Here is a 17314-nt window from a genome sequence, read left to right as displayed (position 1 = left end):
GGAATATTGAAATAATGAAATATTGAAATATTGAAATGTTGAAATATTGAAATATTGAAATACAAACCCCACATTTAAATTATGAAAAGGACTTAAAGTCCCGAGGACTGGATGCTGAACATTCGGATGTTCCAGGGAGCCTCAGTCCAACATCCCCATCCTGTGGCTTGGACCAGAACTGCAGAGTTTCATCCCAAAAACTCAGCTCCTGCTGCCACCTAAGTCTGTATGCACACCAGGCAGGGAATTTCTCTTTTGAATGACTTTCCTGCCTGTATTTCTCTCGGAAAAGGATTTTCCTATGGATCTGAGCTTGCAGAGAAATGGGAATTGTGTATTTACAACCATGAAACGCCTTTTAGTAAATCAAGAGCATCTTCACTCTAACACTGCACAAGAACCTCGGAGCAGAATCCCACAAAACCTCTCAAAAACTGGGCTCACCAGGTTTTTCTGAGATTTTTTTGAGCCAGGCTCATCCTGCCTGAAGGAAAAATAAGGAATGAGGAAGAATCTTATGGAAAGGGGCTTTCAGAAGGGAATTATTGACTTTCTGTGTCAGTGGATACACGTGCAGTGGTCTGAAATTGTTATAAACACTGTTCCTGGTGTTTTCTAGGATCAGATATTTCATTCCCATGAAATTCAGCGTTGTCTGTTCTTAGCAAATGCCTCAATTGATGGCAGGAGGGTGGAAGGAGTCACAAACCCCCCAGGATATCACCAGCACAAACAAACTGCAGCAGCGTGCTGTTCACAAGAGCCAGCCCAACCTCTGGGCCCCACGAGAGAAAAAACAGCAGCAACAAGCACCAAACCCAGCTCTGCTGGAGCCTGAAGCAGAGTGGGATGGTTCAGACAAGCTCAGGGGTTTGGACTTGAGCCCTGCACGAAATCTGAGTGGCTGAGGGAGAGAACACAACCACGGAAGAGCTGGGGCAGGACCCAGACCAGGGGCTCATCCAAACCAGGAGCAGCATCCAAACCAGGAGCAGCATCCAAACCAGGACCAGGATCCAAACCAGGACCAGATCCAAACCAGGACCAGGATCCAAACCAGGACCAGGATCCAAACCAGGACCAGGATCCAAACCAGGAGCTGATCCAAACCAGGGGCTGATCCAAACCAGGGGCAGGATCCAAACCAAGGACAGGAGCCAAACCAGGACCAGGATCCAAACCAGGAGCTGATCCAAACCAGGGGCAGGATCCAAACCAGGAGCTGATCCAAACCAGGGGCTGATCCAAACCAGGGGCAGGATCCAAACCAAGGACAGGAGCCAAACCAGGACAAGGATCCAAACCAGGACCAGGATCCAGACCAGGGCCAGGATCCAAACCAGGACAAGGATCCAAACCAGGACCAGGATCCAGACCAGGACCAGGATCCAGACCAGGAGCTGATCCAAACCAGGAGCTGATCCAAACCAGGAGCTGATCCAAACCAGGACCAGGATCCAAACCAGGGCCAGGATCCAAACCAGGAGCATCCCCCCATGGCTGTGCTCCCACAGCCCCAAAGGTCCCAGCTCCCATTCCAGGCAAGACTCAGGATTTATTCTGGTCAAAGCTTTACATTTTGGAAGATTATTATTACTTCTGGATACCTGCTGGAAACACAGGGACATTTGTGTCTGCTCTCCTGGATGTGGGGAGGATTGCTGGAGAGGGGCTTTGGATCAGGACAGGACACAGGGAATGGCTCCCACTGCCACAGGGATGGATGGGATATTGGGAATTGGGAATTGCTGGCTGGGCTGGAATTCCCAGAGCAGCTGTGGCTGCCCCTGGATCCCTGGAAGTGCCCAAGGCCAGGCTGGAGATTGGGGCTGGAGCAGCCTGGGATAGTGGGAGGTGTCCCTGCCATGGCAGGGATGGATTGGGATGGGATTTAACCCTTCCAACCAAAACCATTCCGGGATTCTGGGATGACCACAGCAATTTGCAGATGTGCCAGATGCTCAGGGCACCCTCTAAGCCCAGCTTAAACCAAGTCACAGCTGGCACGGCCAGCATGGGAGTCAGGGAGGCAGATCCCTTGGGATCCCTTGGGATCTGCTGTGTCAGGAGTGGAGGCATCTGTGATGAACACAGGGACACCTCCCTGCAGGCTTCTCCCTCCAGATGGGCACAGATTTCCAATAATGCTCCAAAATTTGGGGTTTTTTCCTCTCTGCACGGTATTTTGTTTCCATAGGAATGGTGCAAGCTCATCCCACCCCAAAATGTTGCCTTTTAGGTACAACCCAAAAAGGGCTTTTCTAGGAACAAAGGATTTGAGCCCCTCCAAAGCAGTGACACGTGGGTGGACACAGCAGGAGCAGTTCAGAGGCACAGTCCTGACAGGGGCACACTGGGGAGCCAGAAACCATCAGCACAGTGCATTTTGATTTGGGGTTGTATTCAATTATACTCTAGCAAGAAAGTGTTCTAAGAATAGAACTGAATAGGAAAAAAAAACCCAGGGATTTTATTAAAATACACTGTACAAAGCAAGGGTTCTAATAATAGACCTGAATGGGAGAAAGGCAGGGCTTGGAACTGCTGTGGAGAGCAAAGTTACCCCTCTCCAATCCAGGTTTATCTGAAATTCCCCAAACCCCAGGGAGATGCTGTAAATTCAGGCAGAGCATCCTCCCTGCTCGTTAGCTGCTCATTAGCATATTGCACATTAGCATATGGCCAGGGCCCCAACTGAAGTCCTCTGATATTTGCCAAACTCTGAGCTGCATGTGGCACTGAGTCACAGTCCCACACTGGCTGGGACTGGAAAGGACCTTGAAGCTCATCCTGTTCCTCCCCCTGCCACGGGCAGCGACACCTTCCACTGGAACAGAAATAATTGTGCTTAAAAAATGTCATGGAACGGGGGAAACTGCACAGATTCCTCATGAAAGCACACATGAGATCAGTTAAATATAGCCCAGGCAGGCTCCTCACACAAGAACAATAAAATATTCCTACTGTCTCTCTTTAGCATCTCGAAATTCTGCCTGCTGCATCCAAGGCAAAATCCAAATGGTTTTCCAGGATTGGGTTTTGATTTCCATGATTCCACCCCCTCTCTCCATCTCCTCATTCCACCCCTCTCCCGTGGTGCCCACGCTGCTCCACCCACTCCTTTATTACCATGAAAATCACACTTCCACTCGCTCTTCCCATAACGTTCTGTATCCTTGGAGCAGGCTCGTTTTAGGTCCAAAGCTGTTCCATCTTCTCCTGTTCCAAACAGCCGCTCTTCACCTTCCACATCCTCCCCAGAGCCCTTCCCAAGCGGCTCCCTGCTGCTGGATGTTCCCTCTGCTGCAGTGATCCCAGCCCAGACATTCCTCATGGATAATTCCTAGGGCTGCATTCCTCTAAATGCCCCCTCAGCTTGCAGAAATATCGATATTATATCTTTATTTTACCCAAAATACACGGCAGGCAGCGGCATCCTTCACTTCCTTCAGGAATATCTTCCGGTTCCTTTATTCCCCTACTCAATTCCAAAGGTTTTTTGTTGTCCAGGCCCTTGGCTTGAAGGCCACAGCTCCAAAGGTTCTGAATCCATGGATATGGATTATCCATGGAGCAGACTGCACCTTCCTAAACACTCATTTATTCCCACAGATCCTTCAAAACCAGCTGAGGGATCTCTTCAGAGATCTCCAAAGCATGGAAACTCTCCTGTGGGGAAGAGTAAATTCTAATTTATTTTGGGAGTAAATTTAGGAGCCCCTTTTCCAAAGAGGGTCTTCAAGGAACGGGTCTGTCGTGAGGAAAACAGAGAAACATCCGGAGCTGTGAGTTCAGCCAAAGTTTAGGGATGATGTAAAAAGAAAGGTGGGGCCAAAAGGAGACATTTGAGTCAATGTAGGTACTGTAGAAATTCAGGGAATGATTCATTAGCCAAAAAAACCCTGAACCCCCTCTGCAGCTATTTCCAAGGAGGTACATCCATAATTTATGTGGAACAGGAGTGGGCTGCAATTTCCCCCACGCTGCTCCTGCATAAATTACACCGGCTTGTGATTCCCCAGCTCCTGCTTTTCCTGCCTGTAAGCAGTAACCTCTCATTTCCCCATCACAGAAAGCAGAGGCACCTGTGAAAAACGGAAAGGGAAGGGTTTGCAGGTGAAAGAAGCCAGAGTTTCACTTGGGAAGGGTGAGAGGTTCTGGGGGATTCTCAGTTATTCCTCAGCACGGGTTACACAAACCCACTAAAGCCTCCTAAATCCCTGAGCACAGAGAGGACCCAGAGCACAGGATCATGAAGGAGTTTAAAACACCAAGAGATTTGGCATGGAGGGCTGGGAGCTGCTCTTGTGGATGGTTTGGAGCAGAAGAATCCTTGAATACATGAAATAAATCCATAAAACATTTCATAAAACATCCAAGGCCAGGCTGGATGGGCTTTGGTGAGGCTTTGGAGCCAAGGGAATTTCCTCTGTGAAGGTTTGGCCCCTGAGAGAACCAAGTCAAGACAATTTCAGTGCCCTGCAGAACCCCCATAAATGACATCCCTGGAAAAATCCCTTGGAAAAAGGAGCAGGGCAGAGGCTGAAGTGTCCATGGACAGGGCATCACGTGGCAGGAGGTGGCTCCTCATGGCCTTTCTGCTGTCCCCTTGCTGCCACTTCTAGCACCAAAACTCACCCAAACTCTACAGGGACAAAGGAAAAGGAAAAGGAAAAAAGGGAAAGGAAAAGGACCAAACCAGAAAGAAAAAATAAAGGGGGAAAACAGGGATGAAAAGAGAAGAAGCTGCTCCAGGAGCAGTGAGTGTGGCTAGGACACATCCAACTGCTCCCTAAGGGAAAATTTTCCTTCCAGAACACCTAAGAATGGGGGAATGAAGGGACAGAAGATGAATTGGAAAGAGTCACCCACTCCTTAGGGCCACTACCCACATTTTGTGCTCACAGACTCTTTGCACACAAACCAGAGACAGATTCCACCTCTCCTTTCTTGGTCTTTTTTCCCCCCTCCTTTTCTCCTTCCTCTCGCTTTTTTCCCTGCCCCTGGTGTTTGTCAGGTTTTGGGGAGCTCTTTATTTTTGTCCCTGAATGTGTTGCCATGGCCTGGCTGCTGTGACACCCTGTCCATCAGGCAGCTCCCATCAGCTGGGGAGGGAGTGTCCCAACACTGTCACGTTTAAGGGACAAACACAAGCTGTGACACACAGAATGGGGAATAAAAGAGAGTAACAACATTCCCAGGAAAAACAGAAACAAACAAAACACAAAAAAAAAACCCCTACATGCCGTCCTTACCCGAATTTAACTAGTTACTATAGTAAAAATTTGGGATTTCCCCTCTTCCCACTCTTTTTGCCTGGTACAAAAGTGGGTAATGAGGCAGCTGCTGAAATTCAGTGCAGAGGAAAGAGAGGCACTGGTGAAAAGGAGAGAGCCAAGGCAAGGCCAGAGCTGCTGGAGGAGAAGATGGAAGGGGAGATGGAGGAGGAAGAGGAGCAGAGGCCACGAGCTGCAGGAGGGGAAAGAGCCTCAAGCTGAGCTGGGGGAGCATTAGGTTAAATGTTAAATGTTAAATGTTGAACGTTGAATGTTAAATTTTAAATGTAAAATTTGAAAGGTTAAATGTTCAATGTTCAATGTCAAATGTCAAATGTCAAATGTGAAAATGTTAAATGTTAAATGTCAGGATCAGTTCTTTCATGGCAGGGCTTGTAAAGTGCTGGAATGGGCTGGCCAGGGCAGTGAGGGGTCCCCATCCCTGGAGGGGCTCAGAGAACCTGTGGAGGTGACACCTGGGGACACGGGTCAGTGGTGACCACGGTGCTGGTTCATGTTACACTCGATGTTCTTCAAGGTCTTTTCCAGCCTCAGTGATTCCATGACTCATTCCACAAGGATCCTTCCCACCCAGCGCTCGCCCCACGCTCTCCCATCTCCTCTTCCCCGCCTTCCTGACCAGCTTTAACCCCAGCTCACTCTTCACTTCTGCTCCTCTCCCACACCTCCTGCTCCTCCGAGGAACGGGGCTGCATTTGGAATTCCTGGATTCCCTCTCCTCCCAGCAAAGTGAGGATCATGTCCCAGCCCTCTGCCACCCCCAGGTCACGCTCATCTCTTTTACCCATGGCTCGGGATGGAGCTTTTCTCCCCCAATCCTGATGGGTGGGGAGCAGGGAGAGGGAGGAGAAGCTTCTCCTGCTGGCCCAAGATGCTCAAAGCCAAAGCAGCAGCAGAATATTCCAGCCCTCATTGCCAGCAGGCTCTGGGAAGATGAATTCCTGCCTGGAGGTTTCATCATCTCGGGCCATTAACCTCGACTGGTCATTAAGGCCCAAGAAATGCCAAGTGCTGAGGGCATTTTTATCACTCTCTGATGAATAAAAGAGAGGAGGAAAAAAAAAAACCCAGCAGGTTATGAAGTGTCTCCTAAATCAGTGAGACTTTCAGAGGAGATCACCCAAGGAATGAACAGCCCAGCCAATTCCCGGTACAAACAGTCCACTCGTGAACTTTGAGGTTCACGGAGGGAATTTGGCATAAAAGGCTCCAAAAACATTTCACAGAAATGGGAATGAACGTTTTACGTGTCAAGTGTTGTCCCCAAGAACCTTCTCCTGTCTCGTGCAGGTCTCCTAAGGCCTTGAGGCAGAAGTGGAGAATGAAACTCACCACAAGAACCTGGGCAAGCAAAATGCAAATCCAACTCAACAGCGGAATTTGGCTGGAAAAGCCTCACGGAATCCGCCTTTCTCTTTGGACACGGACACGTAACTCTGACGTTGTCGAGGTTTACTGGAGTCACAAGTGAGGAACAGAACTGGGATTGTCCTCCAGGACACAGCTGGGATTCTCCAGGTGTCTGATGCTGCTTCAGGTCACCCAGCAAATCCCAATAATCACCCCAATAAAAGGATAGTCGTGATTTCCAAAGGAGCGTTTTCAAGAGGTTTTTGCAAAATTCCAGCCTGGAATTATTTTACTGCCTTGCCTGGCTCGGGATCTCTGATTTTTCCAGGGATTTCAACCTGCAGATTTTTACTTAAGGATGTTAAATCTCTGATCTGGGACAAGAAAAGGTTTTCCCAGAAGCGTGATGCTCATCATGGAAGCGCCAAGGAAAGGGAATGCTGAGGGTTTATTACTCAGTGGGAATGGGATGGATGTAACTCCCAGGCTGTGTTTTCACCAGAACCTTTCAGTGTTTCACAGCCTCCAGCCCAGATCTCACCAAAACCCACCCAAAGCAAACAGCACAACCCCCAGGGCTGGGTGTGGGGACACCCAGGGAATGCTGGCACCAGAATTCCCAACAGCACCTCCCACAGAAGGGCTGAGGTGAGAAATGTCCCAAAAACCCACAGGGTTTGTACCAGGGCAGAGAATGGGGCCAGGAGGGATCTCCAACCTCCCCCCATGCATTCCTTTTCCTTTTCCTTTTCCTTTTCCTTTTCCTTTTCCTTTTCCTTTTCCTTTTCCTTTTCCTTTTCCTTTTCCTTTTCCTTTTCCTTTTCCCATTTTGATTAGAGGGAAAGGGAAAGGCAAGGCCTTGCTGTTCCCAATCCCATTTTATCTGGAGACTTCATCACCAGCAGCCAAAAATTAAACCAACAGAGGAAAGGCTGTTCTGATTCCCACTCTCTAAATTGGAATTGTCAAATTATCCATCAGGCATTATGAAGATGTTCAGTTGGGACGTTGGGAAGGAATTCCTGGCTGGGAGGGTGGGGAGGAGCTGGGATGGATTTCCCTGGATCCCTGGAAGTGCCCAAGGCTGGATGGGGCTTGGAGCAGCCTGGGATGTGGGAGGTGTCCCTGATGGAACTGGATGAGCTTTAAAGCCCCTTCCAATCCAAACCAGTCTGGGATTCTTTTTATTCCATTTGATTATCAGCCAAAAACTCTTTTAATAGCAGATCTTTTCAACATGGCTCAGGAATTTCAGATTTCATTTTCCTAGAGCTCTGCTTGATTACTGTTTAAAGCCAATTTGGAAGATTGTTCACAGCAGGCTTCCCCCCCTAACCCTGAAACCAACAGAAAGGAATTCAGCAGCTCTTTTTTCCAGCTCTGTGGGTCCCCCAAAACCTAAGGGGTTTAGGATAAAAAGCTCTTTCTGTCTCTGCCACGTTCCTTTCAGAGGAACAGAACACATCTGAGCATGGAGTCCCAAGCAACCATCACCTCTGCATCCTCCACAGCCCGTGGGGTGTGTGTGCTGTCCACAGAAACATCGGCACAGCCCCAGATCTCCTCCCGAGGGATCGCTCCAGGCACCACCCAGCAGAAATCCAGGGCCTGAAAACCAAACTGGTGGCACTGGGAGGAGCGGGAGGTGGGGATGGGACTGCCCAGGGACCTTCAGTCCTGGATTTTATGGATTTAATTCAGTGTGGATCAGGTTGTGTTGGATTCCTGAATTCCTCATTGCAGGAATGGGGACAGCAAGAGCATCATGCATTTGTACCCTATATATCTATATATCTATCTTTATATTTATATCCCTTTTAATATATATATTTACATGGCTGTAAAGGTATTTTTAAATCCTTTCCTATTAAATATTGAAGGAGGACAGCAAGAGGATCATCCATTTGTACCCTATATATCTATGTATCTATATATCTATCTTTATATTTATATCCCTTTTAATATATATATATTTATATATTTGTAAAGGTATTTTTAAATTATTTCATATTAAATATGGAAGGAGGACAGCAAGAGCATCATGCATTTGTACCCTATATATCTATTTATCTACTTGTCTATTTACCTATTTATCTTTATATTTATATCCCTTTTAATATATATATTTACATATTTGTAAAGATAATTTTAATTCTTTCCTATTAAATATTGAAGGGGGACAGCAAGAGCATCATGCATTCATGCCCTATATATATATTTTTTATACCTATATATATTTATATATATTTTTATACCTATATATATATATCTATATTTACATGTTTGTAAAGGTATTTTTTTCATTCTTATCTATTAAATATTGAAGAGGGAAAGCAAGAGCATTGTGCATTCATACCCTATATATATATACTTATATTTATATGCTTTTATATGTATATATTTACATGTTTGTAAAGGTATTTTTTAGTTCTTGCCTATTAAATACCCAAGGGGGACATGAAGAGCATTGTGCATTCATATATGAATATATATATTTATATATATATATTTATTTATATATATATATTTATATTTATACTTATATTCATATTTGCATATATATTTATATTTATATTTATATTTATACTTATAATTACATTTATATTTACATTTATATTTATACTTATATTTATATTTGCATTTACATTTATATTTACATTTATATTTATATTTACATTTATACTTATATTTATATTTGCATTTACATTTATATTTACATTTATATTTACATTTACATTTATATTTATATTTATATTTATATTTATATTTATATTTATATTTATATTTATATTTACATTTATATTTACATTTACATTTATATTTATATTTATATTTATTTTATACTCTTTTTAATCCCTATATTTCCACACCTTTGAAGGTTTTTTTTCCTTCTCACCTCCGGAACATCCCCCGTTCACATCCTGCTCCCATTCCTCCGCTCTCACCACGGAAATGCCTCCTTGGGATAACGCTGCTCGCCTAAAGAGAATTCATTTTATAGGTCACGCTCCACAGAGCCACGTAAACAAACACCCACAGCTGCTGCAGACACACAGATCACTCCCAAATCCCACAAATTTGGGGTGAGGAGCAGCCAAATCCTATTTTTTCTCCATCCCTACGTAGCTCTCTATTAATATCTGACTTTTCTTGGGCGACTTTCGGCTATTTCCAAGCCCAAACCTCGTTGCCATGGAGACAATAAGCCGGTCAGCACATCTGCTGGGGAACGGGACACGGGCTTTGGGAAGGCACAATTCCAAAGGCTTTGGGAAGGCAAAATTCCCACTTTTCCACATCCACGGCACCGAATCCGCGGAACGGAGCCCGTTAATTCCAACAATTCCAGGAACCGCTGCTCTGTGATCAGAGCCCACACAAGGATGGTGTCCCAATTCCATGGGAACTGCGCCACGGAGGACACCTCGGCACGGACATCCCCCCTGGAACTGCTCCGAGGTTCCGGAGGATCCAAAGGCAGCCAAAAATAAACAGCTGGGAGATTTTTCCTTGGGAAAAACACAGCCACCACCGGGATTTGCTTGCAAACACATCGCTTCCTAACGGAGCACCGAGTGAGAGCTTAATTGGGGATTCAATTAGAACATTAAGAAACATTCAATTAAGCCTCCCGGTGCCACAGAGATTCCCAGCCACGCAGTTTTCCAGAGGAAAAACGGGAATGTGCAGAAGGCTGATGGCTTCGGCGCGGCCGCGGTGATGACAGATTTGAGGAGAGAAGCCAATTTTCCTACTCCCTGTTTTATAATTAAAAGGGAAAAAAAGAAATCCATTTCATTTCCTTTTACTGTCATTTCAACCTTGTGAAAGTTCATGGAGTCACAGAATATCCTGAGTGGGAAAGGAGCCACGGGATCATGGATCCGGCTCCTGGCCCTGCACAGACACCCCAAATTCCCACCCTGGGCATCCCAAATGCTGCTGGAGCTCTTGGGAATGTGCCAGCACCCTCTGGGGGAAGAACCTTGCCCTGATCTCCAGCTCCATGAAGGACACGCTCCAAATCCATCAGTTTCCCTCCAGGAAACTCTGGGAAAGGTCCCAGCTGCTCACCCCATCGCTCTGACCGTATCCACAGGGGCAGCATCCCAGGGAACTGATGGAGTCACGTCCTCTGCATGTCCTGGGAGCCTCGGGCTCACCTGGAGCTGCCCAGCTCAGCGCCTTCCACACTGGAAGCTGTAGGGAAGGGGGCCTTGACTCCACAGCCCTCATCTTCCCAGGATTTCCTCACCAAAGGCATTCCAAAATCCCAGCTCTGCCCCTTGGCGGGGTGGTTTCCCTCCAGCTGCCAGGTGACAATTCTGTGGAAGCTCCCCAGTCCATCACAGGGGATTCCTGGCATGGATTGTCCCAGTGCAGCCCTGCATGGCCCCAGAGATCAAACCATCCCCAAAAAACACCTGGAATTCACCTCAGGCCATGAGCACTGACAAACCAACAGCATCAGGTGTCCAGGCCAGGCTGGCCACCGGGGCTTGGAGCATCCTGGGAGAGTGGGAGGTGTCCCTGTCCATGGCAGGGAGCTGGAATGGGATGGGATTTAAGTCCCTTGCAGCCCAAACCATTCCAGGATTCCAAGATTCTGTGACATCAGCAGAAAGCACAGCTTTCCCCCAGAGCTGCAAGGTCCTTCTGTAAAGCTGTTGGAAACTCTGTGGTGCTGAACGCAGGAGGAAACCTCAAACCTGAGGGAAAGTCAAGCAGGACACCCTGAGAACATTCATGTCACCCTCAAACCTGAGGGAAAGTCAAGCAGGACACCCTGAGAACATTCATTTCAACCTCAAACCTGAGGGAAAGTCAAGCAGGACACCCTGAGAACATTCATTTCACCTCAAACCTGAGGGAAAGTCAAGCAGGACACCCTGAGAACATTCATTTCACCTCAAACCTGAGGGAAAGTCAAGCAGGACACCCTGAGAACATTCATTTCACCTCAAACCTGAGGGAAAGTCAAGCAGGACACCCTGAGAACATTCATTTCACCTCAAACCTGAGGGAAAGTCAAGCAGGACACCCTGAGAACATTCATTTCAACCTCAAACCTGAGGTTAAGTCAATCAAGACACCCTGAGAACATTCATTTCACCCCAAACCTGTGGGAAAGTCAAGCAGGACACCCTGAGAAGATTCATTTCACCTCAAGCCTTAATCCCCCTCCTTGATTCAACCTAAATATTTGGATTAACAAAGTCAAACCTCGACTTTTACAAACTAAATCCACTGTTACTTCATCAAATGGCGTGACCTGAGAGCTGCCAGTGAGCTGAGCACCCTGATTTCAGCAGGGATGAGGCAAAACCACAACCCCAACCAGGGCTGCTGCTCTGGGGAGAGAGGGCTCAGCCTTTTATTCACCTGTCAAATGCTGAAACAGCTCCTGAGCGAGGAAAATAAGAGCTCAGCCTAAGGAATAATCATATTCCATGACACTAAGCTGTATTTTAGAAATTAATGACTCATGGCAGGATTGAGCTCATCCTGCTAAATTACTGAACCTCTGCTCTGCTCCTCTGCAGACACGTTTTTCTCTCCATGTAATCAGCGCTGGATTTTGAGGAATGCCTGGATCACTGCAGGTTCCCACTGGAATGGACCCTGCTCCCAGCAGCATCTGCCTCCAGCAGAGACCACAATCCCCAGGTGATGCTCTGAGGAAAAGCATTTTGATACCAAAAAAAAAGCAGAATTCTGGGAAGAATTCAGATGCACCTCGAAAAGTTCATCAAGAAAGGGTCACTGACGTGCAGAGTGGCCGATGGAAACAAGGCCACAAAACTCTTTTTAAAGATTCTAAATTCTTTTGTCACAATATCCTCAACCTTTAAAGTGTTGTTACAGCCTGGGAGCTGCTCTGGTAACAGAAAATGCTCTTCTCTTCCTCTCAATATTACACAGAAAAAATGATATTTAAAAAGGGGAAGCACTGCCAGAGATGCAGCACCAGGTGTAACTAAGTCTCAAAAGAAAATTGGCTTTAACCTCAACTATCTCTAAAGAAGCAGCAAAAAAAACCTTCCAGAAATAAAACTGCACGTCTAAATATAGTTTTGTGTGAAGTTAAATGTCCTTGGGCTGCTCAGGGACACTCAGTGGCTTCACTTGAAGTCTCTGGCACAAGCTGGGAAGGATTTCCACTGATTCCTATGAATGTTTCAAGGATATTTTATTACAAGGCCTTGCTGGTACCAAAAAATCCTCTGAAATCACTGAGTCCAACTGTCCCCAGCAGTGCCCAGGCCACCACTGACCCCTGTCCCCAGGTGCCACATCCACAGGGCTTGAAATCCCTCCAGGAATGGGGACTCCACCCTTTCCATGATGGAATTGTCCCAAAATCCCCCCTGAGCTGCCCTGGCCCAGCCTGAGGCCGTTCCCTCTCCTCCTGTCCCTGTTCCCTGCCAGCACAGCCCGACCCCCCCGGCTGTCCCCTCCTGCCAGGGAATTCCAGAGAGGGAAAAGATCCCTCGGGATCCTCCTTTGCTCCAGGCTCAGCCCCTTCCCAGCTCCCTCAGCAATTCTCCAGCCCCTTCCCAGCTCCCTCAGCAATTCTCCAGCCCCTTCCCAGCTCCCTCAGCAATTCTCCAGCCCCTTCCCAGCTCCCTCAGGAATTCTCCAGCCCCTTCCCAGCTCCCTCAGGAATTCTCCAGCCCCTTCCCAGCTCCCTCAGGAATTCTCCAGCCCTTTCCCAGCTCCCTCAGCCACTCCTGGGGCTCCAGACCCTGAGGTGTGAGGGAGAATATTCCAAAGTGAGACCCTGCATGTTTCAATCTCACCTGCACAAGGGTTGCAGTTGGGTCAATAAAAGGCAAAATGTGTAAATATTCCTCTGGGATACACCTGGAGAGGAGGAGAAGGAGAAAAAGGAGGAGGAGGAGGAGGAGGAAGGGAAGCTGAACTTCCACCCCAGCATCCCAAGAAGCGACGGATGCTCTGACACAACCTTTGCTGTTCTGCACAGGTCACAACTTTTGCCAGTGAAATAAATCTCATTAGAAGCCACAGGGAATAAATTGATACTGCCAGAACTCCAAGGAAAAACACCAAATCCTGTGCAGGCACAGGTCACAAGGGCTGGGAACACAAAACACCCCAGAAAACACAAAGAGGAGTTCTGATGCCGTGGTGTTGAATCACAAGCACATGTTTCCAGCTGCCCTAATTAGTGTCTTATAATTGACTCCTGTCCCTTAAGGGGGTTCTTGGCTCTAATTGAGCAGCACCTGCCACGTCAGAGGAACACTTTTGTGCACCCATTCCTTGCTCAAAAGCCACACTTGACCCCTCCAGAGCCAGCTTTGCTCCCAACCTTGGCTGAGCCCTCGGATTCGGAGCCCATCCCACCAGCTGGGAATCTCCTGCATCAGGAGTCACTCGGGGACAGCAGCGATCCCACTCACTCTGGGGGTTTTTAAACAGCATCCCCCTGATTTCCAGCACACCCCTGTGTGTTCCTGGCAGCACAGGACTCCACCTGTGCCCTCCAGAGCAACATTTCCCCCAGCAAAGAGGGCACTGCCAGCTTCCCACACGGAGAGGCTGGAGCTGGGAGCTGTCCTTGAAGACACACACACAGCACCCAGCAGCACAGACCCTCCCTGCTTCCCACCACACAGCATGGACAGAAAAAACACACATCCAAAAGCTCCTCCAAACCTTATTCCCTTACTAAATTAGATTGAGCAATGGATCGGACCCAAAAATTAAATGCAACATAATGAAAAGTCGAGTAATGAGTTCAAATCCCAGGGAGCTGCGTCTCTCCTGGCACAGAAGGAAAGCAAGGATATCATTTCCAGAGGTATTATGGGCTTGGGCAAGAAGCTGGTGCTCAGTTTTTAATGCATACAAGATCTACAAAAGATTTAAACTCCTTTGGGACACTGATTACAAATCTCACTGTCAGAATTCCTGATTGTTTTTGAATCAGAGCTACGGTGTTACCTGAAGCTAATCCCTGCTGGTGGGACTTTCTGTTCCACTTCTGCTTGTAGAGCCTGTTAGGAGGGAAAACTTCCCTGTGGGAGGGTAAAGGACAGGAAAAACATCCCATCACCAGATTTTCCTACTCTTAACTGGAAGTGCCCATCCAATGTGTAAAGCAACACCTCAGTGGGCGCCAGGAGTGAAGAGAGTCCCCCAAAACCAGGCAGAGACTGACTTCCAAAATTCCCGGCCATGTCCTGCTCCCTTGGACACCAGGTGTTCCAGGTGATGCCAAGGGCCCTGTGCCCAAAGCACAAAGCCTGAATTCCCATGTGGCACAACCCCAGCTCTGGAAGCAGCACCCCTGCCAAGCTGAGAGCTCCTCCAGGAGATCTCCCAGGAGCACCCACGGCCGCCAGCAGCATCTCCTCGGCTGCCACGAGCCTCCAGCATAACCCAAAACTGCCTTTCTGTTCCTTTATCCTTGTTTCAACTCCAATCTCCACGGCTCAGATCACACTGAACGTCAGATTCTCCCCGAGACTCTCACATGTCACTCTGGAAACGGGGACTGCCAGCCCGACACGGCTGGAGCCGTGACGAGGAGATGCCACCAAGCAAAATGAAACTTCCTTGGGTTATTTAAATCCCTTTCTCTGACCTCCAAGTCCTGAGCACAACACGCTTCCATCCATCCTGGATCCATCAAGGGCCCAGTTCCGCTTTCCCTGAGCTCCCTTCGATTCCTGCTGGAGTCACTGAGGAATCTGGGATGCGGGTTCGTGCTCTGGGGAATGTTCCACACGCTGTACTTGGAAATGGAACGGATAATATTGACTGCAAACAGCGTTTTTTGGGTGAGGGTGATGCTTCAGGGGGACTCAGGATGTCAGTCTCTGTCTGAGCAAGGGACAGCTGGCAGGCAGGAGTGGGAGACTGGGAGCAGAGATGGAAAAGGGGGAGCAGGGAAGGAAAAGGGTGACAGAGGAGGAAAAGGGGAATGTTAGCGGGAGGTTCCATGCTGATGGCTACCAGTGCTCCTGCAGTGCCCGGGGTGCTGTGCCATCAGCTCCGAGCAGCCCCAGCTGGAGATGCCGACGCTCTTGACACATTTAAAACCATTTTTTTTCCCAGAAACCCTAAAGTCAGGAGACGACTGAAACCTCAGCTTCCATTCCCTAAGCCAAGCGCATGTCCCGGTGTCACAGGGAGTGCCCGGGGATGCCCAGCGGGTCGGTCAGAGCCGGGAGCCCGAGGCGAGGACAATGCACGCGTTCATCGCCCGAAGCGCGGCCCCGCCGGGCTCTGGGGACGCTCCCGGCTCCGAGCGCAGCCCCAACTCCCGCGGGCGGCGTTCGCAACTCGAGCCCGAGCATCCCCGGGCAGCGCCGCCGGGCACGGCGGTCCCGGAGCCCCCCCGAGCCCCTCCCGAGGCCGATCCCGGCCGCTGACCTGCCGCAGGATGAAGCTGGTGGAGGTGGTGCTGCCGTCCGAGCGCTTCAGGCGGCTGCGGCGCGTCGCGGTGCCCCTCGTCACCTGCCCGGGGGACAAAGCATCAAGGAGGTGTCAGAGCCCCCGGCCCCGGCCCCGCCGCCCCCGGCCCCGCACGCACCGCGGCCATGGCTCCCCGCTCCCCGCTGCCCCGGCCGCCGCTCCCGGGCCGCTCTCCGGGCGCAGCGGAGCCGCCGCCGGGGCGGAGCGCAACGGGGAGGGGGCGGCGGGCGGGGGGCGGCCCCGGGGCGGGGCTGGCACCGATAAAACCCCGGAGCCCGGCACGGAGAGCCAGGCTTAGCTGGGGACAGGCTGAGAGAGAGGGATGGGGACGCTCGGCTGGAGAGGGGAAGGATCCAGCTCAGAGCTTAAAGGGGCTCCAGGAGAGCTGGAGAGGGACAAGGGATGGAGGGACAGGAGCCAGGGAATGGCTCCCAGTGCCAGAGGGCAGGGATGGGTGGGATATTGGGAATTGGGAATTCCTGTCGAGGAGGAGTGGGATGGAATTCTCAGAGCAGCTGTGGCAGCCCCTGCATCCCTGGAAGTGCCCAAGGCCAGCTTGGACGGGATTTGGAGCAGCCTGGGATGGTGGGAGCTGTCCCTGCTCTGGATGGGATTTAATGTCCCTTCCATGGGGGGATGCCTGGGAAGCTGCAGCCTCTGAGCCCACCTGGACCCTGCCCAACCCTTCCCACATCCCACATTCCCACATGGATCAACTTCCAGCCGTGGGGAGAGCTGCCATTGCCAGGGCACGGAGGAAAACCAGCTCAGGCAGGAGATGATGTGCTGGAAGCGAAAAGCTGAGGGAGATTTGGAAGCGGGACCTGGATTTCCTGCTTCCCACTGCCGAGCTTCACCTACAGGCACTTCGCACCTCCCACTGGGATGAGCAAGAAGGGATTTGCACATCCTGGGAGTGATCCCACTCACACCTGCAGCCAGCTCTGCTGAGGGTCCAACCCCGCCAGCGTCCTCCTGCCTCGCTCCAGACACCAAATCCCTTCATTCCTCGGCTGAAAGGAGCAGCCTGGATTCTCTGGCCGGGGTGAATGTGGGTCACCAAGGCTCTAGCCTAAATCAGATTATTTTTACATTCGGTTTCATCACTAAATTGGTCCTAGGAAGGCACTGCTGCTTAAACGTGAATCGTGGGGTGGCTGATTTCCCAGGGGAAAAATTCTCTCCAGAGACCCGATGGATCAGGTTGGGATTCAGAAGGAAAA

The 17314-nt window shown here is 49.4% G+C and overlaps 1 protein-coding gene across 1 annotated transcript in view; it reads right to left on the bottom strand.

Annotated features, from left to right (window-relative positions):
- CACNB4 (calcium voltage-gated channel auxiliary subunit beta 4) overlaps positions 1 to 16243 on the bottom strand; it is an 81248-nt gene extending 65005 nt beyond the window's left edge. The window contains exons 1-2 of the mRNA XM_058839229.1: positions 16210 to 16243; positions 16050 to 16133 (exon numbers count right to left, since the gene is read on the bottom strand). Coding sequence (XP_058695212.1) covers positions 16050 to 16133; positions 16210 to 16218 — 93 coding nt within the window. The 5' untranslated portion in view covers positions 16219 to 16243. The remainder of the gene's footprint in view (positions 1 to 16049; positions 16134 to 16209) is intronic.
- Positions 16244 to 17314: the final 1071 nt, after the last annotated feature.

Source organism: Poecile atricapillus, chromosome 5 (genome assembly GCF_030490865.1).
Source record: "Poecile atricapillus isolate bPoeAtr1 chromosome 5, bPoeAtr1.hap1, whole genome shotgun sequence".
Classification (NCBI taxonomy): Eukaryota; Metazoa; Chordata; class Aves; order Passeriformes; family Paridae; genus Poecile; species Poecile atricapillus.
Note: the sequence above shows the minus strand (reverse complement) of the source record. Positions and strands in the feature narration are given on the sequence as shown.